Below are 19336 nucleotides of genomic sequence, written 5' to 3' on the forward strand. Positions count from 1 at the left end.
CACACCTCTGGGGGAAGACCAAGATTTGTTTTTGTTTTTTGTTTTGTTTTGCTGCGGATGAGTTACAATTGCTATAGAATGATTGGTGTGTCTCTTATAACCAGCGGTGTTGCTCGGAGGAGGGAACGGCGCCATAATTGTCACGAGTGTTCCCCATTCCTACCTGCAATGGTGGAAGGCAAGGGAGGGAAGAAAGGGGCGAAGTGGATGGAGAGGAGGCGGCGAGGAGGGAGGAGTGAGGCTCTTCTCCCTCTAAGAGCATTAACTGTCGAGTGTTCTGGCGGTGACAGGGCTGTCGGGGTCAGATGGCCGCTCAGCCAGTTTACACCGGCTCACCGTAGATCCTTGGCTACTATCCTCCTGCCAAGCTAGCACCTTGTACTCGTCTGGCGCATTTCGCATATTTTTATTTTTTTTAATTTTTAGACCGGGAAGGAGCTACAGGTGGTTGCACAAGACCGTCAAGAATATATCTTATCGTGGACGTTGTCGGGAACAAAACCCTCTCTATCGGGAGATGAGACGGAACCTCGAATAAAGCGGTGAGTCGGAACTCTCACGAGATTTTCTTTTGTTGTTGTCGCCGAACTCCCGAGATGCGCGCTCGCTAACTTTGGCAGCTTGTTGCCACCTTACAAGCTAGTGCGTCACGCGCCGCTAGCCACGACACGCGTGGATAGAAACACGGTACTGTTTTTGACAGTGCTCATAGCAAGAAGAAAAAAAGCTAACTTGCGTTGACTCTGGCTTTTATGCCGTTAAAACAACACAGCTTGGTTAATATTGTAAACTGATTTTCGAAAAAAATGCTAAATTAGCAAATATCTGCAGATGTTGAAATAAAGTAACAAGTCTATTTAGAGAAATGTAGTAGATAGCACAGATATCTTTTTTTTTAATGTAGGGAGCAAAGGTAAAAGTCATCAGAAAAATAAATACTCAGGTAAAGTACAGATACCTGAAAAAATCTACTGAAGTACAGTAACAAGGTAGTTGTACACACTTACTTGCCACCAGTGCACACATATGATGCATGTATGCGTGCGTCAACTTTATCGGGCATTTAGCACATCTCCTTATTTTTTTCCCAGCGTGACTCAGGACAGCTGCAGCACAAGGATTCGTCTCCTTCAAGTGTTAATTGTGTGTCATTTGTATGGCACACTGTGATGGGATTGATTCAATTTGAGGTTACGACCAGACTGCTTTGCTGTGCTCTCCTCAACCCATAGTAAGCTTAATGCATGTCATTCTGCAGCCGATTGTGTGGCTTGGTAGAGAAGTTAGGCCAGTGATTCCTAATCAATCTACTGTGGCACATAAGTGTGTTGTTATACATCGTCACGTGTGCCATGGAAAATTTCACTTAATTGATCCAATTGTTTTTTGTTTTTTTTATTGACTACAAATAATGTATTTTAATTCCTCTATCTATCCAAGCTACATATAGTGACAGGCAGAATAATTAAATGCCCTTCCACCAGATGGCAGAAGGTACAGTTAGCCTCAGTTAATCACCATTTCAGTAAATATACAGTACTTGTTGTGACATTTTTGTTTTTGCGGTGTGCCTTGAGATTTTTCTCTTTTAAACTCCCTGTAAATTAATAAAACTACATTTGACACACCACCTTCGTACGTCCAGCATATGCCGACATATCCCTATACGTTTCAGCCAGGAAAATATATTCACTTAAAGCCTCCGGCGGCTGGAATATATACCACCGAGTTGTCGCTGAATAAGACAAAACACCTAAAACTCGGGGATTTAAATAACGACACCGAGCTGTTCTGTAAATTGTGGCATCCAGGGAAGATGCATTTTTCGGGTTGTCGTCTTACCTAGCTAGCTAACTGCACACTGTAAAATGGGCCTAATAATTATAACAAAGTAACTCGCAATTGCGCGGGATCGCCACTAATGGAACGAAGTTGCTCAGTTCTTGTACAGTATGATGCGTCACTGGGCACCGTTTTAGCCATGGCCAAACAAATTCCGAAAATTGAAATGGCGAAAAGTTGTCTCACGCCGTATCTCCACAATTGAGTACTAGATAGTTCTCAGTCTTTGTACGTTTTCAGCAATTATCTTCAAACATGCAGAATGCATTAAGAAACAAATCTCTGAATTCCTTTTTAAGAGGGTCTTTCAAATATTTGCCTTGGCTCATTAAAGGTTGGAAAATATTGAGTTAGGCAGCCAAGCACGGCTGTGTGTGTTAATGCTATGATCCATTTTTAACTTCTTTGGGTCTTGACCCAGCTTATGACAGGAAAACGAAGCAGCTCAACTGTGGCCACACGTGATTGCTTGTTTTAGTTTCACAAACTGCATCTAAAATAATATTAGCATTTCTTAGTTCTACCAAGTTATTGTCACTGTCCAGGCTTTTTTCCTTTCTTCTTTGTTTCGCATTCATTAGGTCACTCTGTAATAGATGACAGGTAAATATCAATAATGACTGGAGTATAGATATCGTATCAAGATAAAAGACAAAAGGTATCGAGGTATTTATTTAGCAAGGCCGTCTCTCAGCAGTCAACTTGTTCAGCAGTGAGTCAGTGATTGTCATGTTGTGTGGGAGCCGTGTGCTCGGTGGAATTTGTTTTTGTATGGTACAAGCTGGTATTAAAAAGCCTTCTTAGAATGATGTGGCTATAAACACAGTAGTCAGAATTTTTTTTTTACTGATTACAGTGGTCAATTTTTCAATGAATACCTCTCTGAAAGTGGCAATCAAAGCTGATCATTAGTATTAATGTTCGGCGTTTTCATACACGTCATTAGACCGTGTGCTTCCCATGACCGGTACCTCATGTCCTGTGGGTGTAAAATACTACGATACAAAATAATCAGCAACCCATCACAAGATAATAACTAAATATAGATTGTCAACAACCTAGAATAGACAACGCTGTTGTGGAACAGTCAGTGAGTGAGTAATTTGCCATGTGACAGAGAGCTTGTCGTGTGTGTTGCCAAAGGTGAAGAGGTGATCCCAGATTACCCTTTCGTCTTTCCTTGCCTGTTTGTCTGAGTCTTGGCACGTGTGCATTGGAGAAGGGATTCACCTTCAATCACATTGCCACACTTTTATCTCATTATGTAGCGTAAGAGGCATTCTAAAATAATGTGCCCGTGTACATGGGAGTGGGATTGACAAGAAATCTGCAGTTATGATTTTGATTATTTTTGTCTTCACAGAAGCACTGGTTGATGGCGTTTTTGCGACAAAGTGGTGACTACTGCCACGCTCAACACATGTAGACCCAACCGATGATGTATTTGTACCATGCAGTTGTGGGACCCTGAAGTCTGAACGAACAAATTGTGCCTGGCCAAACCAGCCATCTGATGGGGTAAAAACGTAGAGCCTCAAAATTTAAGTGGAGAAGGACTGGAAGAGCTTCCGTTGCAGAGCATAAAAAGACTGAAGAGAAGAAGTTACATCAGTTCTGTGATATTAAAACACAGAAGTGACACATTGTTGCCTCCTGGGCTACGCAAAGCTGATGGGGTAAAATATTTTCTACAAATTGGAAATCTTCTTTCTTAAATTTCAACATTTACATCCATCAATCCACCCACCCCTCCACCAAAGACTCAACAGCTGTACAGCTGAAACTAAAGGTGAGAGATGATGCACTATGATGCACTATTTTTAACTCTGTGCTATATTCTTGAATTTCACTATTTGAAAATGAACAGAGTTCGTAGTGGGTGTTTCTCCATTGTAGCTCTGCACGTCCATCCATCTATTTACCAGCACTCAAACTAAAATAGTTGCTGCAAACACGTTAGGGCATGCAAGGCATCCTTGATTACAGAATTTAAAATTCCATTCCAAACTGTTAAGGCACTCCTGTTATCTCATTGTACCGTATTTGCATAGAAGGCCATGATTAGACAGTATGACGCACACGATTTACTTTCTCACGCATGTCTTTTCTTAAACATTCTGCATGTTTGAATTTTTGGTTCAGTATGCATTGTTTATAGCATAAACATACTCAAGTTATAGGAAATAATCAGTCATAAAACAGTATCCTATTATAGCTGACACAATTCCTTTTATTTCACATTATTAGACCAATGATGGAATTATCGGCAGGTTTGTTTTTGTTACAGGATTCTAATGGAGATTTGGTGTTGTTGTTGTCAGCAAACCAACACTACACTTACAATGTAATGCTATATAGGCTGACACCTTCAGTTCTACATCATGTTTGGATGTTTATTTACAATATGGTATGTTCTAAAATCCAAACAGCAGGCGGAAATAATTGTAGTAATAATAGATTGATGATGCGTTATCATGGTGAAACAGCCACGAGAAGTCCTGGCACAACTCTCAACTCTTCTCGCGTGAATGAGGCAAAATGCTGCAACATCTCTTTGTAGATGCTGGTTTATCGTATTGCCCACACTGAAGGGGGGAAAAAAAATCATCGTTTGTTGTTTGGGCTTGAAACATAACTTTCGTGATTCCAGTCCTGGAACTTTTCTGTCATGTCTGGAATAGTTCTAATATCTGACTTCTAAAATGTAAAAGGTCAGAAGTCTTCATTGGACAATTGTGGGCCAAAAGTCACACTGGTCATCATGAACCGTCCAGCTCCAGTGGAACTGTGCCACAATAACATGCGATTTCTCATTACACATAACCCAACAGACAGCACACTCAGCTCTTTCATAGAGGTAAGATTCTATGTGTCAAATAACGTTACTCTTTCTGAGAAACTAAACCAACAACTGAGTTGATCTGCTTTTGTGTTCCAGGACCTGAAGCGATTCGGGGCCACGACAGTAGTTCGAGTATGTGACATCACATATGACAAAACGCCACTGGAGAAAGATGGCATTACTGTGGTGGTAAATAATACTACATTTGATCCTTAATGCACTTTACATCAAACAAATGATCTCACACATACGCTACGGCGGTTTCACACTGCTTCTCATTTAGGACTGGCCCTTTGACGATGGCGCCCCGCCCCCAAGTATACTCGTTGATGACTGGTTGAGCTTACTGCAGAAGAAGTTTCAGGAGGAACCTGGATGCTGCGTGGCTGTTCACTGCGTGGCTGGCCTCGGAAGGTTAGCTGCACATGAAATCATGTTCACAGTTTATACATAATCATAGATTTGCACACACGATGACAGCGTAATTGTCAATGACATTACTGGATTTTATACCAAATTTGTTGCAGATTTAATGAAACTAAAATAGGCCTGCAGACCTTTGTTAGATGTTGACGAGGAATCGAGCAGACATGACTGTGTTCATGTCTATATATGTTCACACAGGGCTCCTGTGCTGGTCGCGCTGGCTTTGATAGAGAGTGGAATGCAGTATGAAGACGCTATTCAACTCATCCGACAGTAAGTATACTGTAGCCGTATTTTTACTGAACTAAATATGTATTATTTGGAGAAACTAAATGGGATTCATGTAATATTCTGATGGGGGAACATAACTTGTATACAACTTTAAATCTACAGTCAATAATATTTTGGCTACCTGGTGCCTGTGTTTTTTTATTTAAGAAAATTACTAATGGAGCACCCTTTTTGTTTGGCAAAACACAAAAGTATTCTCTTTTTTAATACCTAAATATGTGCAATGTTTGATTTTCAGAGACAAACGTTTCAAAAAGACGTTTTTTCTTTTTAGAATTTAAACACAACTTTGTAATCACCGAATTCCCTACGAAACCATTTTTGTGTTAAAGGAAGCGTCGGGGAGCCATCAACAGTAAACAGCTAACTTACCTGGAGAAGTATCGATCCAAGCAGCGACTCCGCTTTAAAGACTCCCACACCCCCAAGAACAAGTGTTGCGCTATGTGAACAAACACAAAGTCAATCACCCATTCGGACAAAAGCAGAATCCTATATATACCCTATAGAGGCCACTACTTAGGAAATAATGATTTTTGTTACCCTCCTTCCAATGCAATTCACCGTTTTCCCTGTTTGTAATAAAGAGTATTATATTTTGGATGTTTGCTTCAGTAGACAGACCAGTGATGAGAGAATGGAAAAAGTCTTGATTGTTGAGGTGACGTTGCTTGGTAACAGACAAGACAGATCATTGAAGAAAGATGTGTTAATCTTGCATCTTGCAAATATATGCTAGTTATATCTCGCTATATCTAGCTACATAGTTTTTTATTTTTAATTTTTATTTTTTTCGGGGGGGGGGGGGGGGGCGGGCTGTTACAGATGTTCCATATAATTTATTGACACCTAAATTTCTGATTCTTGGATGGCCCAAAGTTGTCTAACATTAAACAATTCAAAGGGGAAAAAAATAAGACTATAAGGGCTCATCTTTCCAGAGATGTTTTGTGTTTTTTTGTTTTTGTTTTTTTTGCATGAAAACCTTCATGCTGTAAGCATGTTGGTACCCATAAAGCCTTCCCTTTTGGTTTTCACAACCAATGTTTGTGTGTTTACATTTCAGAGTGTGCATTTTGTTATCCATCTTCAACTAGTTGGTATTATAGAGGTTTTGGAATAAACAGTATGTAATGAATTTAATCATACATGTATATGATCAAAAATGCCTGAAAGGTTTGGACTAAATGTAAATATAAAAGAGTATTTGTTGAGTCAATGTCTCAGGTGTCATTTTTTTTCCTCCACAAGGCCAATAGAATTGAATACTATATAGCAGGAGTAGTGCAAGCTAAAAAAAAAAAAAAAAAAAAAGTGTTTGATCAAAAAAATTCTAATATTTTCATTCAAGTCCTCTAATAGTGGTAGTGCACATTATAAACATACACATTTCATACTAATGTATTTTGTATAAAATGGTGCTGTTTTTTTTTATTTGTTTGTTTGCTTTATGTGTGTAATACTAGTCGAAGGAAAACCAAAAACTGTTTTAGGTATTGGCCTGTGTCACTTGTTCACGAGTGAGGGAAGAATGGAACGGGAGATCGACAGGTGGATCGGTGCAGCGTCTGCAGTGATGCGGACTTTGTATCGATCCGTTGTGGTAAAGAAGGAGCTAAGCCGAAAGGCGAAGCTCTCAATTTATCGGTCGATCTACGTTCCTACCCTCACCTATGGTCACGAGCTGTGGGTCGTGACCGAAAGAACGAGATCCCGGATACAAGCGGCCGAAATCAGTTTCCTCCGCAGGGTGTCCAGGCTCTCCCTTAGAGATAAGGTGAGAAGCTCGGTCATCCGGGAGGGTCTCAGAGTAGTGTCGCTGCTCCTCCACATCGAGAGGAGCCAGATGAGGTGGCTGGGGCATCTGATTCGGATGCCTCCCAGACGCCTCCCCGGTGAGGTGTTCCGGGCACGTCCCACCGGGAGGAGACCCCGGGGACGACCCAGGACACGCTGGCGAGACTACGTCCTTCGGCTGGCCTGGGAACACCTTGGGATCCCCCCGGAAGAGCTGGATGAAGTGGCTGGGGAGAGGGAAGTCTGGGCATCCCTGCTAAAGCTACTGCCCCCGCGACCCGACCTGGATAAGCGGTAGAAAATGGATGGATGTGATTTATAGTTAGAACTCCCAGGATGGACTGAACCAGTTCTTGTTGAACAAAGGAGATCCCTTGTGGAACTGCAACAGCTTCACAAGCTGGTTCATTGTAACAATTGTCATAATTGTGCGCAGCGACCTAGTTTTATTGCTTACAAATGGATGATTATTCTACATGACTTGAGGCAAGCTGCAGACAGCACCCCTGACTGTATTAGTTAAAAAACCGAGAAGGACACCTCCACCTACAGTCTGTCTTCCTCAAATCTTACGTGGAAATAAGATTGCATGCCCAAAAATAACCCATACAAGCCAGAAAAGCCTGCCTGCCAGCCAACAGTCTACCTGCACGCCCTCTTGGTGTGTGCTACAGTGCCAGCCACTGTGCTAACTACTGTAAGGAATCAAGGCATGAATGTGTCATTAGAAGTTATGATGTGCTATTGTAATACAGCATGTGTTACATTTGGCATCGATGACCATCAGAGTGAATATTCTGGAGGGGACCCTCATGGGAAGCTTCTCTTTTTTTTTTTTTTTTTGGTGATTATTTTGAAACTGTGGTCAGTTCTAAAGTGACAATTGTCTAATGATTTGCAATTTCATTGATTATTTACAGTACTGTATATTGAAATATTATAATTCCTGTTTTTCCCACCCAAATAAGACGACGAAAATTTTAACTGTTTTAAAATGTTATATTCAACTAAATTAACCGGCAAACCTTTTGAATATTGGAATGTCTGATGGTGACTCAAACTGCAGTGTAGTCTTCCTCCAACATGGAGGCGCTATAGGTTGCAACAAGCCCAAACCTCTTCCGCTGGCTAGGAGGACATATTTCACACATTCGTCAGAAAATCGTTATATTCCAAGTAAAAAGCAGACACGAAATTATATTTTGGGAATAATATTCATCTTTTTTTGTGCGTTATACAAGTTTATAAATTGCTATATATTTTCTTCGCAGGCTTGAAAGACAATGGACAAGCAAATAACAGGTAGGAATTTACATTAACTTTACGTCGAATATGTTTAGCAGCGTCTACTCTTAGGCCGAGTCGACATAAACAAAGCCGTGTTAATCAACGGACGCTGCTTATTAAAAGCGTTTTCGGCACACGCGAATATTTCCCCCTACTTGCTTATTTCCTCGTTTCCTCATATACATTTATTGCTCTAATAGGTCATAAAGTTCGCGAGTTTTGAGACAGCGTAACCGTCGTCGTGTGGCGTGAATGATTATTATTATTATCACTTAATCTTGGTCGACGAGAAGCAATTTTGTATTAATACCCAGCGAAACCATCTTTCCAGTGGTCCTAAATGGCAACCAAAAGCACAGAAAGATGAAAGTAATGTCTCTTAATAATTCTCAAGGCTTACAATGTTTGATTGCTTGAAGATGCTGCTGTACGGGGGCAAAAGCATTTCATTTGTGCGTGCTGCTGATGACATAAACCCACACTATGAATGGAGGAGCACTACTTGGATGTTAAAAGCATTAAAAAGATCATGGAAACGTTGAAACGATGTCGATGAAAATTTGCATCGCGATAGGGCTAGAGGGAAATTGGACCTTAGGATAAACTGTAAAACATTCAATATGTACACACACACAAACTGGGTGCCATGTCAAGGCATGGCTGCAGTGGTAACAGTTGCTGGAACTGAAAATAAAATTCAAAATCAAATGTGAGGTTCAACTCACACAAAACATGAATCAACACTACTTGCACATGTTAATTACTTCTAATTGTGCAGGAATATTGTGACATAACTGCACCGTTTGGACATATTGCAAAGTGTTTTAAAAAAAAATGTTTCAATAATCCAAATCTAAATAGAAATTTTAACATACTGCCGTTGTCGACTAGTGTTTGCCACATCTGCCAGCTACAGTTACGAAGTTCAGGGTTTGAATGTGGGCTCTGGCTTTCCTAAAATATGCATTCTAGGTTCATTTAAGACTCCTAACTTGTCCATCGGTGTGAATTTGAGTGTAAATGGTTGTTTGTTTAAATGTGCCTTGGAATTGGCTGGTGACCAGTCCAGGGTGTAGTCTGTCCCTTGTCCTAAGTCAGCTGGGATAGGCTCCAGCTCACCCGCAACCCTAATAAGAACCAGCGGTATGAACAATGAAGGGATGGAAGGTAAGTTCCACATGTATGAATCTTAAAATCCCATTCTTTCCGTCTCTCCAGCTGGTTCTGTGTTTATGTGTCGACTCTGCAACCAGTTCTCTCCCAGTCACTCACTGCTGCTGGACCATTGCTCCCAGCTGCACCCCCTTCAGGAACCTCATGAAGACATCATCGTTGCACTGCAGCCCCTTGCAGGAGTGCCCCTGGAGACCTTAGCAGGTCAGTTCAGTCTGATGTTATCATTCTCATTCTCAATCATTAAACATTGACAATTTCCACATCAAATACAGTGGCACCCCAGCTTACGAACAATTTGATTTATGATTTTTTTTTAAAAAGAAATATTACCTCGGGTTACAAACTATTTTCGGTTTCCAAACAGTCTTGGCATTACCGTGGAAGGCGAAGAACTTGGTGCTTTTTCACGCACCGCAAAAATATCATTGGCTCCGTGCTTCAGGCATCGTTGTTTTTTTTTTAATACAAAATGGCTGCCACATCCCACAATGCAATACAAAAGCTGTGCATTGTGGGAAGTGGTGGCATTTAGGCCTAGCAGTAACCACGTTGAATGTAAACATTACTGTACCCGAACAGGCTAAGGCCACCCCACAGTGATTTGCAAAGCGAACCCACTGTTATTTCATCATCAGAAATTGTCTTTTCACCCGTTTCTATATTTCACAATATTTATTTTTAACCATACAACAATCGAAATAAGGTAAATATAACGTGGTTCTGCGGCTGGAATGGATGATCTGCATTTCCATTCATTACCTCAGTTTGCGATTGCTTCAGTTTGAGAAAGGGGTCATGGAACAAATTAAATTTGTAACCCGAGGTTCCACGGTAGTACTATTATCTCTTGAAACATTATCCCAACTATCCTCAGTTTTGAAGGATGAAAAAGCAAACAAAAGGTACCACTAAATACGTTGAATGTACTACTTTGCTATGTTTCTGGTTGATATTAGGAGTGTTTTAGTTACCTTGTCTGCAGGGTCTTATTTATTAAAGTCAAAAGATTAACTCAGTTTCAGCAGTTAAAGTTATTAAATTAGAATTATTCACACCCTTAACAAACCCAGGACATCATCTGCCAAGGCAAGGCAAATTCCATGTTTGTGTTGCACACGTTCTTGGCAATAAATGTGATTCAGATTTGGATTATGGCTGGAGCTAAAAGAAAGTTGTGAATTACTTGGAGAAATTGTGTGAGGGGATTCATGAAAAAAAAATTCAGTTTTGTGTTTATTTTTTGATTAAAAAAAAAATCCAAGCTCAATTTTTGAGAAAACACTTCTTTTGTACCGCTCAAAATGATTACAATTTCTGTTCTGTGTTCTGCACAGAGAGCTCAGTAAAGCGAAAACGAGGACGACCGAAAGGCTCCACCAACAAAGCGCGCAAATCTCAAAGGGATGGCAGAGAAGACTCTGCGCTGTCTCCAGTTGGCAAAGTCCAAAGAGAAGAGGGACAGAAAGAGGAGGCAGACAAACAGGGTAAAACACCAAATAATAATCTGTTCTCCAATATGTACGCTAATTCCAGTCTTTTCTTCCCTCGGCTAGGTGACGACAACAGAGTAGCTGAGCTGAAATGCAACGACTGCCATCGTTTGTTCAGCAACAGACGGCAGATCGTCAAACACATCTGCCTGAAAACACAGTTTGAGGAAGAAGAAGATGAGGACGATGACACTGGTGAGGTCGATGACGGGTGGCCAAAACAAGCATGCGGCAAATGATTCCTCACTTATGTAATAATTTAAAAAATATATTTAGCTCATTTAAGGTGCACTGATCATTTGCATACCTTTCAGGCAGCAAATGCAGCGGTCTTGAGGATTCCGAAAATTTGGACCCCGGGGGACCTGATCAAACTCAAAAGCAACCAACACCTAAAAATTCAGGAACCAAGAAAAGAAAGGGTAAGCACCCCTTCCCAATTATTCATTTGAAAATTATAAATCATATTAATTGATGGCCTAATCTGGTTCTCTGTGTGTAGGAATGAGGAGTTTTCAACCCTCAAGTTGCAACAAGAAAAGTCAAATGCTTTGTAAAGGCGAAAGTCTCACGTCCAAAGAAGATGGAACAGGAAGCAAAAAAAGTCTCATCGATGTCGTTCTCACTGAAGATGAGTCGCTCCCAGGTCGGTCTTGTGTTCCCAATTGCTGTTTTAATTCTAGAACATGGGCGACAGTGCAATTTCAACCTCTTAATACCGCAGGTGTCATTAAAATGATTCCAGTCGAGAACATTTCTGCTGTTCCTGAGCATGTAAACAATTCGGATGGGTCTCAGGTGAGTCTGATTTTGTACAGTATGCACGTTATTTCCCTCCCACTACACAACACAGAGGCCAGGCAGAGGAGCGCTTTCAGCGGCATGCTGCCGTTTCTGTCCTGCTCAACAGATAGACATGAGAACATTTTTCTTCCAAAAGCCATTCGGCTCGACAACTCCTCCCAGCATGGGGGGGGGCAGCCAACGCCTGAGAAGTAAAGCTATATTGTTATTTTTGCAGCTGAAGGACATGTAACTTTATTGCACATAATGCACATCACTGTTGTGATGCTCACCATTACATTTCAATTTTACCCTTTGTTTTTTGCGTTTTCAATTTACCTGTTGCTTTTTTATTACTCCAGCACACTTGCCTTTGAACTATTGCTTCTGACATCTGACTGTGCTCAGTATCTTTTTTGCTTGCTGTTTGTAATGTTTTTGTAATTGCATGTGATTGCTGCTATTGCATACCAGAAATCTCTATGGGGTCAAGCAGTCAAGTAACCTAACCTAACCTGACCAACTTGGCGGTTCCCCAAATGAGGACCGTCTAAACCTGCAGTGTGTCATGATGGAAATATCATAAAAATAAAGCTTTAAACAAAATACTAAGAAAAACGATTGTATTGCGTTTTATCGTAGTGCTTCATATAAATATGTGAATTCATTTATTTTGTTGGGTACATCAGAGCACAGCAGTTTCTCAGGATGAGCCAGCAGACATTGCAAGTCAGTCCTCAGCCAGTGTTGAAGATCCCAAAGCAGAGCAGGACCCAAGGTATTGAGTCACACAATACATCTGCCAACATAAGATAACTCACAGTGAATAAAAGACATGGGCAGGTGTGTTGTTTATTATTGTTAGATGTAAGAAAAAGTAACAAGCCGCATTTGACATTCCCTGCTTAACCGATTCATTTTATGCTCTACTCCAACTGCAGTTCCGACAAAACAGAAATAACACCCAGAAAAGGCTTCCAGGAATATTCCGTCAAGCAAGATGTTCCCAAGTACTGTGAATGCGTTTATTTGATTGCATGCATGTGTAGATTTTATCACTTCATTTTGGAGGTCAAATTAATTGCACCTACACAATGCTTAACGACTCTTAACTGACTAAATTAATGAATCAATCTGGGTCATTTGCTCATTGAATGAGCCTTGATGCACAAATCAGCTTTGGTGTGGAGGTGCCCCAATACTGTTGTCCATGTACGTATACTTGACAGTACATATTGTGGCAAATAAGATCGCAGTTACAGTCGTGATTAGATTGACAAAAGAGAAGTAGTATCGTTAAAAGAAAATACTTGACACAATAGTGGTGAGTAATACTGTTAGTCGACAGGATGATGTGATAGTTTCTCTCTCCCCAGTTTGCTCCCGAGCCAACTGAAGGTCTTTGGCTGTGAGTTCTGTAATAAGATCTTTAAGTTTCGACACTCGCTGATGTCCCACCTCAGGACTCACACCCAAGAGAAACCGTTCAAGTGTCCACACTGTGACTATGCATCTGCCATCAAGGGTATATCAATACTCCTTTTTCCCCAAGGGAAATGTTTATATTTGTTTTCTTTCTAACTACCTTACATACACTAAGTTACTCACTAAATGTAGTAAGTTCAAGCACTGGAGTGTGACAGCACAACATGTACATTTCTGCAATGTCCAAGCTTCCTTTTAGTAAAATATTTGTTCCCCTTTTTTTTTTTTTCTTTTGTCTGAAGCCAACCTGAATGTTCACCTAAGGAAGCACACTGGAGAGAAGTTCAGTTGCCAACAGTGTACCTTCAAATGCCTCAACCCGGGACACCTCAAGGTCGGATTCCATATTCGTGCTAATACTCTCCTGCGGGTTTGACAGAGGTTTTTAGTGTGAATCTGCTGTTTGCGGTTCTTTAGGTCCACATTGAGCGAGTTCATTTGAAGGTGAAGCAGCATTGCAGCTTCTGTCAAAAGAAGTACTCCGATGTGAAGAACTTGATCAAACATATAGAAAAAAGTCATAATCTGAAAGACCCACTCATCCAGAAGAGCTATCAACAACTGAGGTTTTATATACACACCATGTAAATATTTGACATCGTTTTTTAATGAAATCCATCGCTAACCTGCTTAATCTGTTTGTCCAGGCTGAAGACTCGTCAGGGACTCAGACAACTGCTCTACCACTGTCCCACCTGCAGCCGCTGCTTTAAGAACCAGATGGAGCGCGAGCGCCATTTACTGGTCCACGGGCCTCAGCGGCCCTTCGCCTGCTTGCTCTGTGACCAGGCCAAAACCTGCTTGGCCACCCTCGCCGCTCATGTCCGGAAGCATCCCTTCTTGTACGTGTGCTGCACGTGTGAGGGCAATTTTGTCAGCAGTCAGAGACTCAAGAGGCACCTCTTGGAGGTTCACCCTGAGCTGGAGCGAGAGCAGGCATTCACAGATTGTATTAGAAACAGCTTCTACCTGATGAATGGTGGGGAAGTCTTGCCGGAAGATGAAGAAAGAGAGGGCAAAGAGGGAGGCTTAACCATAGAGGGAGGCACCAAGCTGCGAGATGAGGTGATAAGAACCGGCGAAGATGGTGAGGAGTGGAGGGATGGTGAAGACGAGCCCCAGAAAGCAGCAGCATTTGAAGATGCGGAGCAAGCAAAGGAGGAGACTGAATCTCAGGGTGAAAATGTGCAAGCACGGTGGACAAGCGGAGGATGTACTCAAAAACTGGAAACCGAAACTGTCCCCGAGACACAGAAGGACGGGTGCGTTGAGTCCTCGACGACACCCGCGTACAACTCTGCAGATACCAATAAGCGAGGACACAACCCCCACTCGGAAGACGCGACCACCAATCCGAACATTCAGTTGGCTGATAATAACACATGTGCCATAAACACTCAAGGGACCAATTTTATCCCACACGCACATTTGCCTTCAGCACCTTCAGAGGAAGACACCCAAACTACACGATCAGAGAAGGTAAAATCACTTTGAGTTCCAACAATCTGGTTTGTGTGTGGCACTATTTAATTATTATTATTATTTTTTTTTTATGTACTTCATCTTGCTATGATATAATTAAGCCACTTATTACTGTATGTTGCTGATATCTTACAGGATTTCCAATTAAGTGCATTCCAGCAGGTGTTGTTGTCACTTCCGAAAACTCTTCTTGATATGGAGACTTTCCAGCGGCTTCGGAAAATGTATGGAGACCTGGAGTGTCAATATTGTGGTGAGACGAGGGAACGACCTGCTCATATGATCTCATTACAAGAGCTAATAGCAGAAATTCTGCTTGAACCATTTGGAATGACAACTGTCATTTTTTTAAAAAAGTTTTTTTAAATTATTGCAGATACACTGCATCTTTTCTAACGTTTCTCCCCTCTTCTTATAAAAAAACACAAGTCATCAGGAAGCAGTGCAGTTGTACACCACCGCAGACTACAAATACAAAAAAAGCCTGAAAAAGAAGCGCAGCGTGAGACAAGTGAAAGATATTGCACTGAGTCGCGAGTGCTAGTGCCACTTTAGCGTCCTTATTGTCACACGTATGTAAATCCATCAATTTGTACAAATTTGGGTCATTTTTTCCAGATCAGAAGACTGAAAGGTTGATTTCACCATTTTCCTCCACAAAGTAGAGAATTCTGCTCTCAGCCACGTGCAAATTGGAGTTTATACAAAAAAAAAAAACATCCGATGGCATACATGGTTATCTACAACCATGCATTTCCTGTTGTCTTTGTGAAAGCAGGAATTATTATACAGCTCTTGTATTCTATCTGAGTACATTTTTCTAATAGTTGCCATTGTTTTTTTGTTGTTTTTTCCCCCGCAGGGAAACTCTTCTGGTACAAAGTCCACTACAACGCCCATGTACGCACACACACCAAGGAGCACCTGCACTACTGCTCAAAGTGTAACTACTCGTCCATCACCAAAAGCTCTTTAAAGAGGCATCTGATTCAGAAGCACAGTGGCTTGCTGCTGCCATGTTCTAGTCCAGGATGTAAATACACCACTCCTGACAAATACAAACTACAAGCCCATCAGAGGAATCATCAAAAAGAGGTAACAAACCCTCTGCCTACATATTGCCAACAGATCCCAGGAGCTCAAATCCAAATGAAACCTTATCGATAATTGTATAATTGAAATTGTTATTTAATTTCCGGGTATCTTTTCACGAAATGTCACTGTTTTTGCTTTGCTTGCAGGGGAAGAGTGCAACCTGTCCCATCTGCCATCAAAGCTATCCTGAGCACAGACTTAAACGACACATCCAAATATCCCACCCTGGTAAAAGACACACAAATATATCGATCAACATACAGAGAAAGAACACATGTATACTGGAGGTTGAAGTCAAAACATTTACGGTATTAAAATGTCATTTGAATTAATTTAGGTAGAAAATTCACTACTATGCTGTGAAGTTTGTAGATTGAGCTAGACTCTTCCCTCATTCTACTTTTATCCAGATAACTGGATACTCTAAAATGTAGACTATTCAGTGACGCATTGTAAATGTTGGACATTAATTACATGGACTGTTTGATTGTGTGTTGCAGATGCAGTACCAGTTAAAGGGCAGATGGTGAAACGAGCAGAGAAATGCCCATATTGTGACTCTTACTACCTCAAGAACAGCAGTGAATTTCAGCAGCACATCTGGGCCCACCAAGGTGAGATGTTGCTCTACCTTTGACACAAATAGACCGGTACCTGTAATGATTGACTCGGGAAATCACAAAGCAGATCGATAAAACAAATATTGCTCTTTTCTCCTGAGAATACACTCCTGGGCACAATCGCATACAGTCATATACAAGAGCTCTAGCAAGAATTCTGCCTTTACAAATTCATGCTCAGTTTTTGACACTTTAAAGAAAGCTGTTATTTTAGTACTGTACACTGTGTATAGTTTATTATTGAGGTTGTAGTTTGGAGTGGTGCAGAACAACAGTGCATCATACCGAGTTGTCTTGTTTTGACACAATTGGACATTTTGTTTAAATTCATTTGCAGGTGTGAAACCATTTGTCTGCAATATTTGTGACTACGCGAGCGGCAGCAGGAATAACTTGAAAAATCACATGAACCGCCATAACAGCGAAAGATCTCACATCTGTGAGCTGTGCGGTAAAACGTTTAAATCCAAAGTGTCGTTGAAGAGTCACAGACTGAGCCACACCAACCAAGGTACATACATTCCTCTTTAGCAGCGCGGATCCTTAGCCTCACTTCGGATTGTTTTCTTTCATTTTAATGTTACATATACTTTGTTTTGCATTGGTCAACATCACGACAATCCTTTCAAAATATACTGTACGTAGCTTCTATTTTTTCTTCAGAATGTTTGATGAATGAGGCCCTGGTCCTTGATTGTTTTTTCTTTTTTTAAATTTAGGGAAGCAGTTCAATTGCTCCGAGTGTGACTTCGGTTCAGCTTTCAAGGCTCCTTTGCTGAGGCACATGGAGCAGCATTCTCGATTTAAGGTCAGAATCGCTTGTCACTCCTGGTGCGAAGGTTTACAAAGGCATCACTGAGTATAATAAATAAATGAAATAAAATACAACGGGCATCAGATATTCCAACTGTCATGACTATTTCATTAGTTATCACTAAAATTATTAAATGCATTGAGCACATTGACAGCACCACTGACATAAAAGCGTCCTGTGATTTGTCAAGTTCTGCCTGACACAGATTTTCATGTACTTTTATTTGCTTTGCTTGTTTGTAGCCATTTCAGTGTGCTCACTGCCTCTACTCCTGCAACACGTCCGGTCCCCTGAAACGACACTACAAGACAAAACACCCAGATCACGATTATCAAAATGTCGGAGAAGGTCTCTCAGATGCGGAATATTCCACCCAACAAGGTTTGAATTCTAAGTACAGTGGGAAGCCTTTTTTCAAATCACAGACTCAGCCAAAATGCCCCCTCCGACCCCTTTCACATTCTCCTATTAGCCGATTGTTCTACTTTGAAAGTGTACACGCTTAAAATATGATGACTACTATTAATCACCAATTGCGTCCAGGCTATTCTGTTTGCATCAATCATTTCCATCCAAGTGTTCTGAGAATAAATGTATTTGGTTTTGTCTATGCTCATGTTTAGGTATCAAATGCCCTGAATGTAGATTTGTCTACGGCACCAAATGGGAGCTGAATCGACACATGAAGAAGAAGCACGGTCCAAAAGAGATGGAATGCACCTGGGAGGTACACAAACATGCATGAAGATAATGCTCATGTTGTTACAGTGCCAGTGGTCGTAATTTATCCATATGTTTATTTTGGCAGTTGTGGTAAAAAGTGGAGTGCTGCACGTCATCATACTCTTTCTAATAGTTAACCCCTCTCATAGTAACCAAAATATTTGAAACAACCTTCAGCAACGTTAACCGCAGTAATAACCACATTGTTATTTTAATACCTCTGTGACATTATCAATCAAAACGGAGCACTCTTATCTCTGACACATTTCAAATCAGATGAGTCAACCAGTGTTTATATTTTCTATGCTGTATTCTGTGTGTGAATCCATGTTCAGGTGGAAGAGACAGTAGACAGTCAATTTGTGCCTTTGGAGCAAGAAGAGGAGGTGCCAGAGCAACATGTTGCCCTACAAGACAATGGTGATCGTTAGTAGAACTACTCTGCAAGCAAAATAACCAATAATTGGCATTTAACAGTTTTTTTTTTTTTTTTTATAATTGTGTGTACAGGGACTGATAATATTCTCCAGCAGATTGTTGAGTTAAGCTCAGAAACTCATGACGCCATCACGTCCATGGTCGCCATGGCTCCGGGGACTCTTGCCGTGGTAGAACAGGTAAACACCGTTCTGTTTGTCCCAGGGCGTCACGGCCCTGAAAAATGTGATTTCAATTTGGAGTCGTGGCGGCATTTGCAGGTGGCGGATGAGGAGGAGCTCGGCGACCACCGGCTGATGGTCGTGAACGCAGATGGGGATCTTTCCGGTGAGCAGGTGATGGTGGTGGAAGAGGGACACGAACTGGAGGCCCTGACGGTCCTCACTCAAGATGACAACACTCACCACTTTATTGTCTACGTGCAGGAACAAACTGTGGAAATCAACTAGTAATGCTGGCATTTCATAACAGACTATCAATATTTTTATCAACAAATATTAGTAGATATTATACATACAGTACATAAAATACCACAGGTTAAATGTGCAATACTTTGATGCATTGTAACAATGTTTACCTACAGAGTTTATTTAATAAAACCCTGTATTGTACTAGTTGGTGTGTCAAGTGGCTTTATGTACTATCCATCCATCCATCCATCCATTTTCTGAGCCGCTTCTCCTCACTAGGGTCGCGGGCGTGCTGGAGCCTATCCCAGCTATCATCGGGCAGGAGTCGGTGTCCA

The 19336-nt window shown here is 41.2% G+C and overlaps 2 protein-coding genes across 4 annotated transcripts; both read left to right on the forward strand.

Annotated features, from left to right (window-relative positions):
• Window positions 1-6615, forward strand: LOC133479767 (protein tyrosine phosphatase type IVA 3-like). Its single transcript, XM_061777139.1, has 7 exons — window positions 1-542; window positions 3206-3631; window positions 4554-4699; window positions 4781-4873; window positions 4968-5098; window positions 5309-5383; window positions 5734-6615. Exons 3-7 carry the CDS (start codon window positions 4604-4606, stop codon window positions 5849-5851), a joined length of 513 nt encoding a protein of 170 aa, XP_061633123.1. The 5' UTR covers window positions 1-542; window positions 3206-3631; window positions 4554-4603; the 3' UTR covers window positions 5852-6615.
• A 1655-nt stretch (window positions 6616-8270) lies between these two features.
• LOC133479881 (zinc finger protein ZFAT-like) lies at window positions 8271-19205 on the forward strand. 3 transcript variants are annotated; one of them, XM_061777397.1, is made up of 25 exons: window positions 8271-8374; window positions 8470-8500; window positions 9704-9862; window positions 10996-11145; window positions 11215-11346; window positions 11466-11573; window positions 11654-11797; window positions 11876-11949; window positions 12624-12712; window positions 12876-12944; window positions 13311-13459; window positions 13662-13753; window positions 13837-13985; window positions 14067-14898; window positions 15037-15154; window positions 15764-15996; window positions 16143-16224; window positions 16497-16610; window positions 16954-17127; window positions 17336-17424; window positions 17673-17811; window positions 18054-18157; window positions 18489-18573; window positions 18664-18770; window positions 18852-19205. In XM_061777397.1, the coding sequence occupies exons 2-25, from the start codon at window positions 8482-8484 to the stop codon at window positions 19038-19040; spliced, it is 3600 nt and encodes a 1199-aa protein (XP_061633381.1). In that variant the 5' UTR covers window positions 8271-8374; window positions 8470-8481; the 3' UTR covers window positions 19041-19205. The 3 variants fall into 3 exon arrangements, with proteins under 3 accessions (XP_061633381.1, XP_061633383.1, XP_061633382.1); XM_061777399.1 differs by lacking the exons at window positions 8271-8374; window positions 8470-8500 and adding exons at window positions 8549-8854; window positions 9550-9652 and having other exon boundaries at window positions 9739-9862; XM_061777398.1 differs by lacking the exons at window positions 8271-8374; window positions 8470-8500 and adding an exon at window positions 8549-8854.
• Window positions 19206-19336: the final 131 nt, after the last annotated feature.

This window comes from Phyllopteryx taeniolatus, chromosome 6 (assembly GCF_024500385.1).
Source record: "Phyllopteryx taeniolatus isolate TA_2022b chromosome 6, UOR_Ptae_1.2, whole genome shotgun sequence".
Lineage (NCBI taxonomy): Eukaryota > Metazoa > Chordata > Actinopteri > Syngnathiformes > Syngnathidae > Phyllopteryx > Phyllopteryx taeniolatus.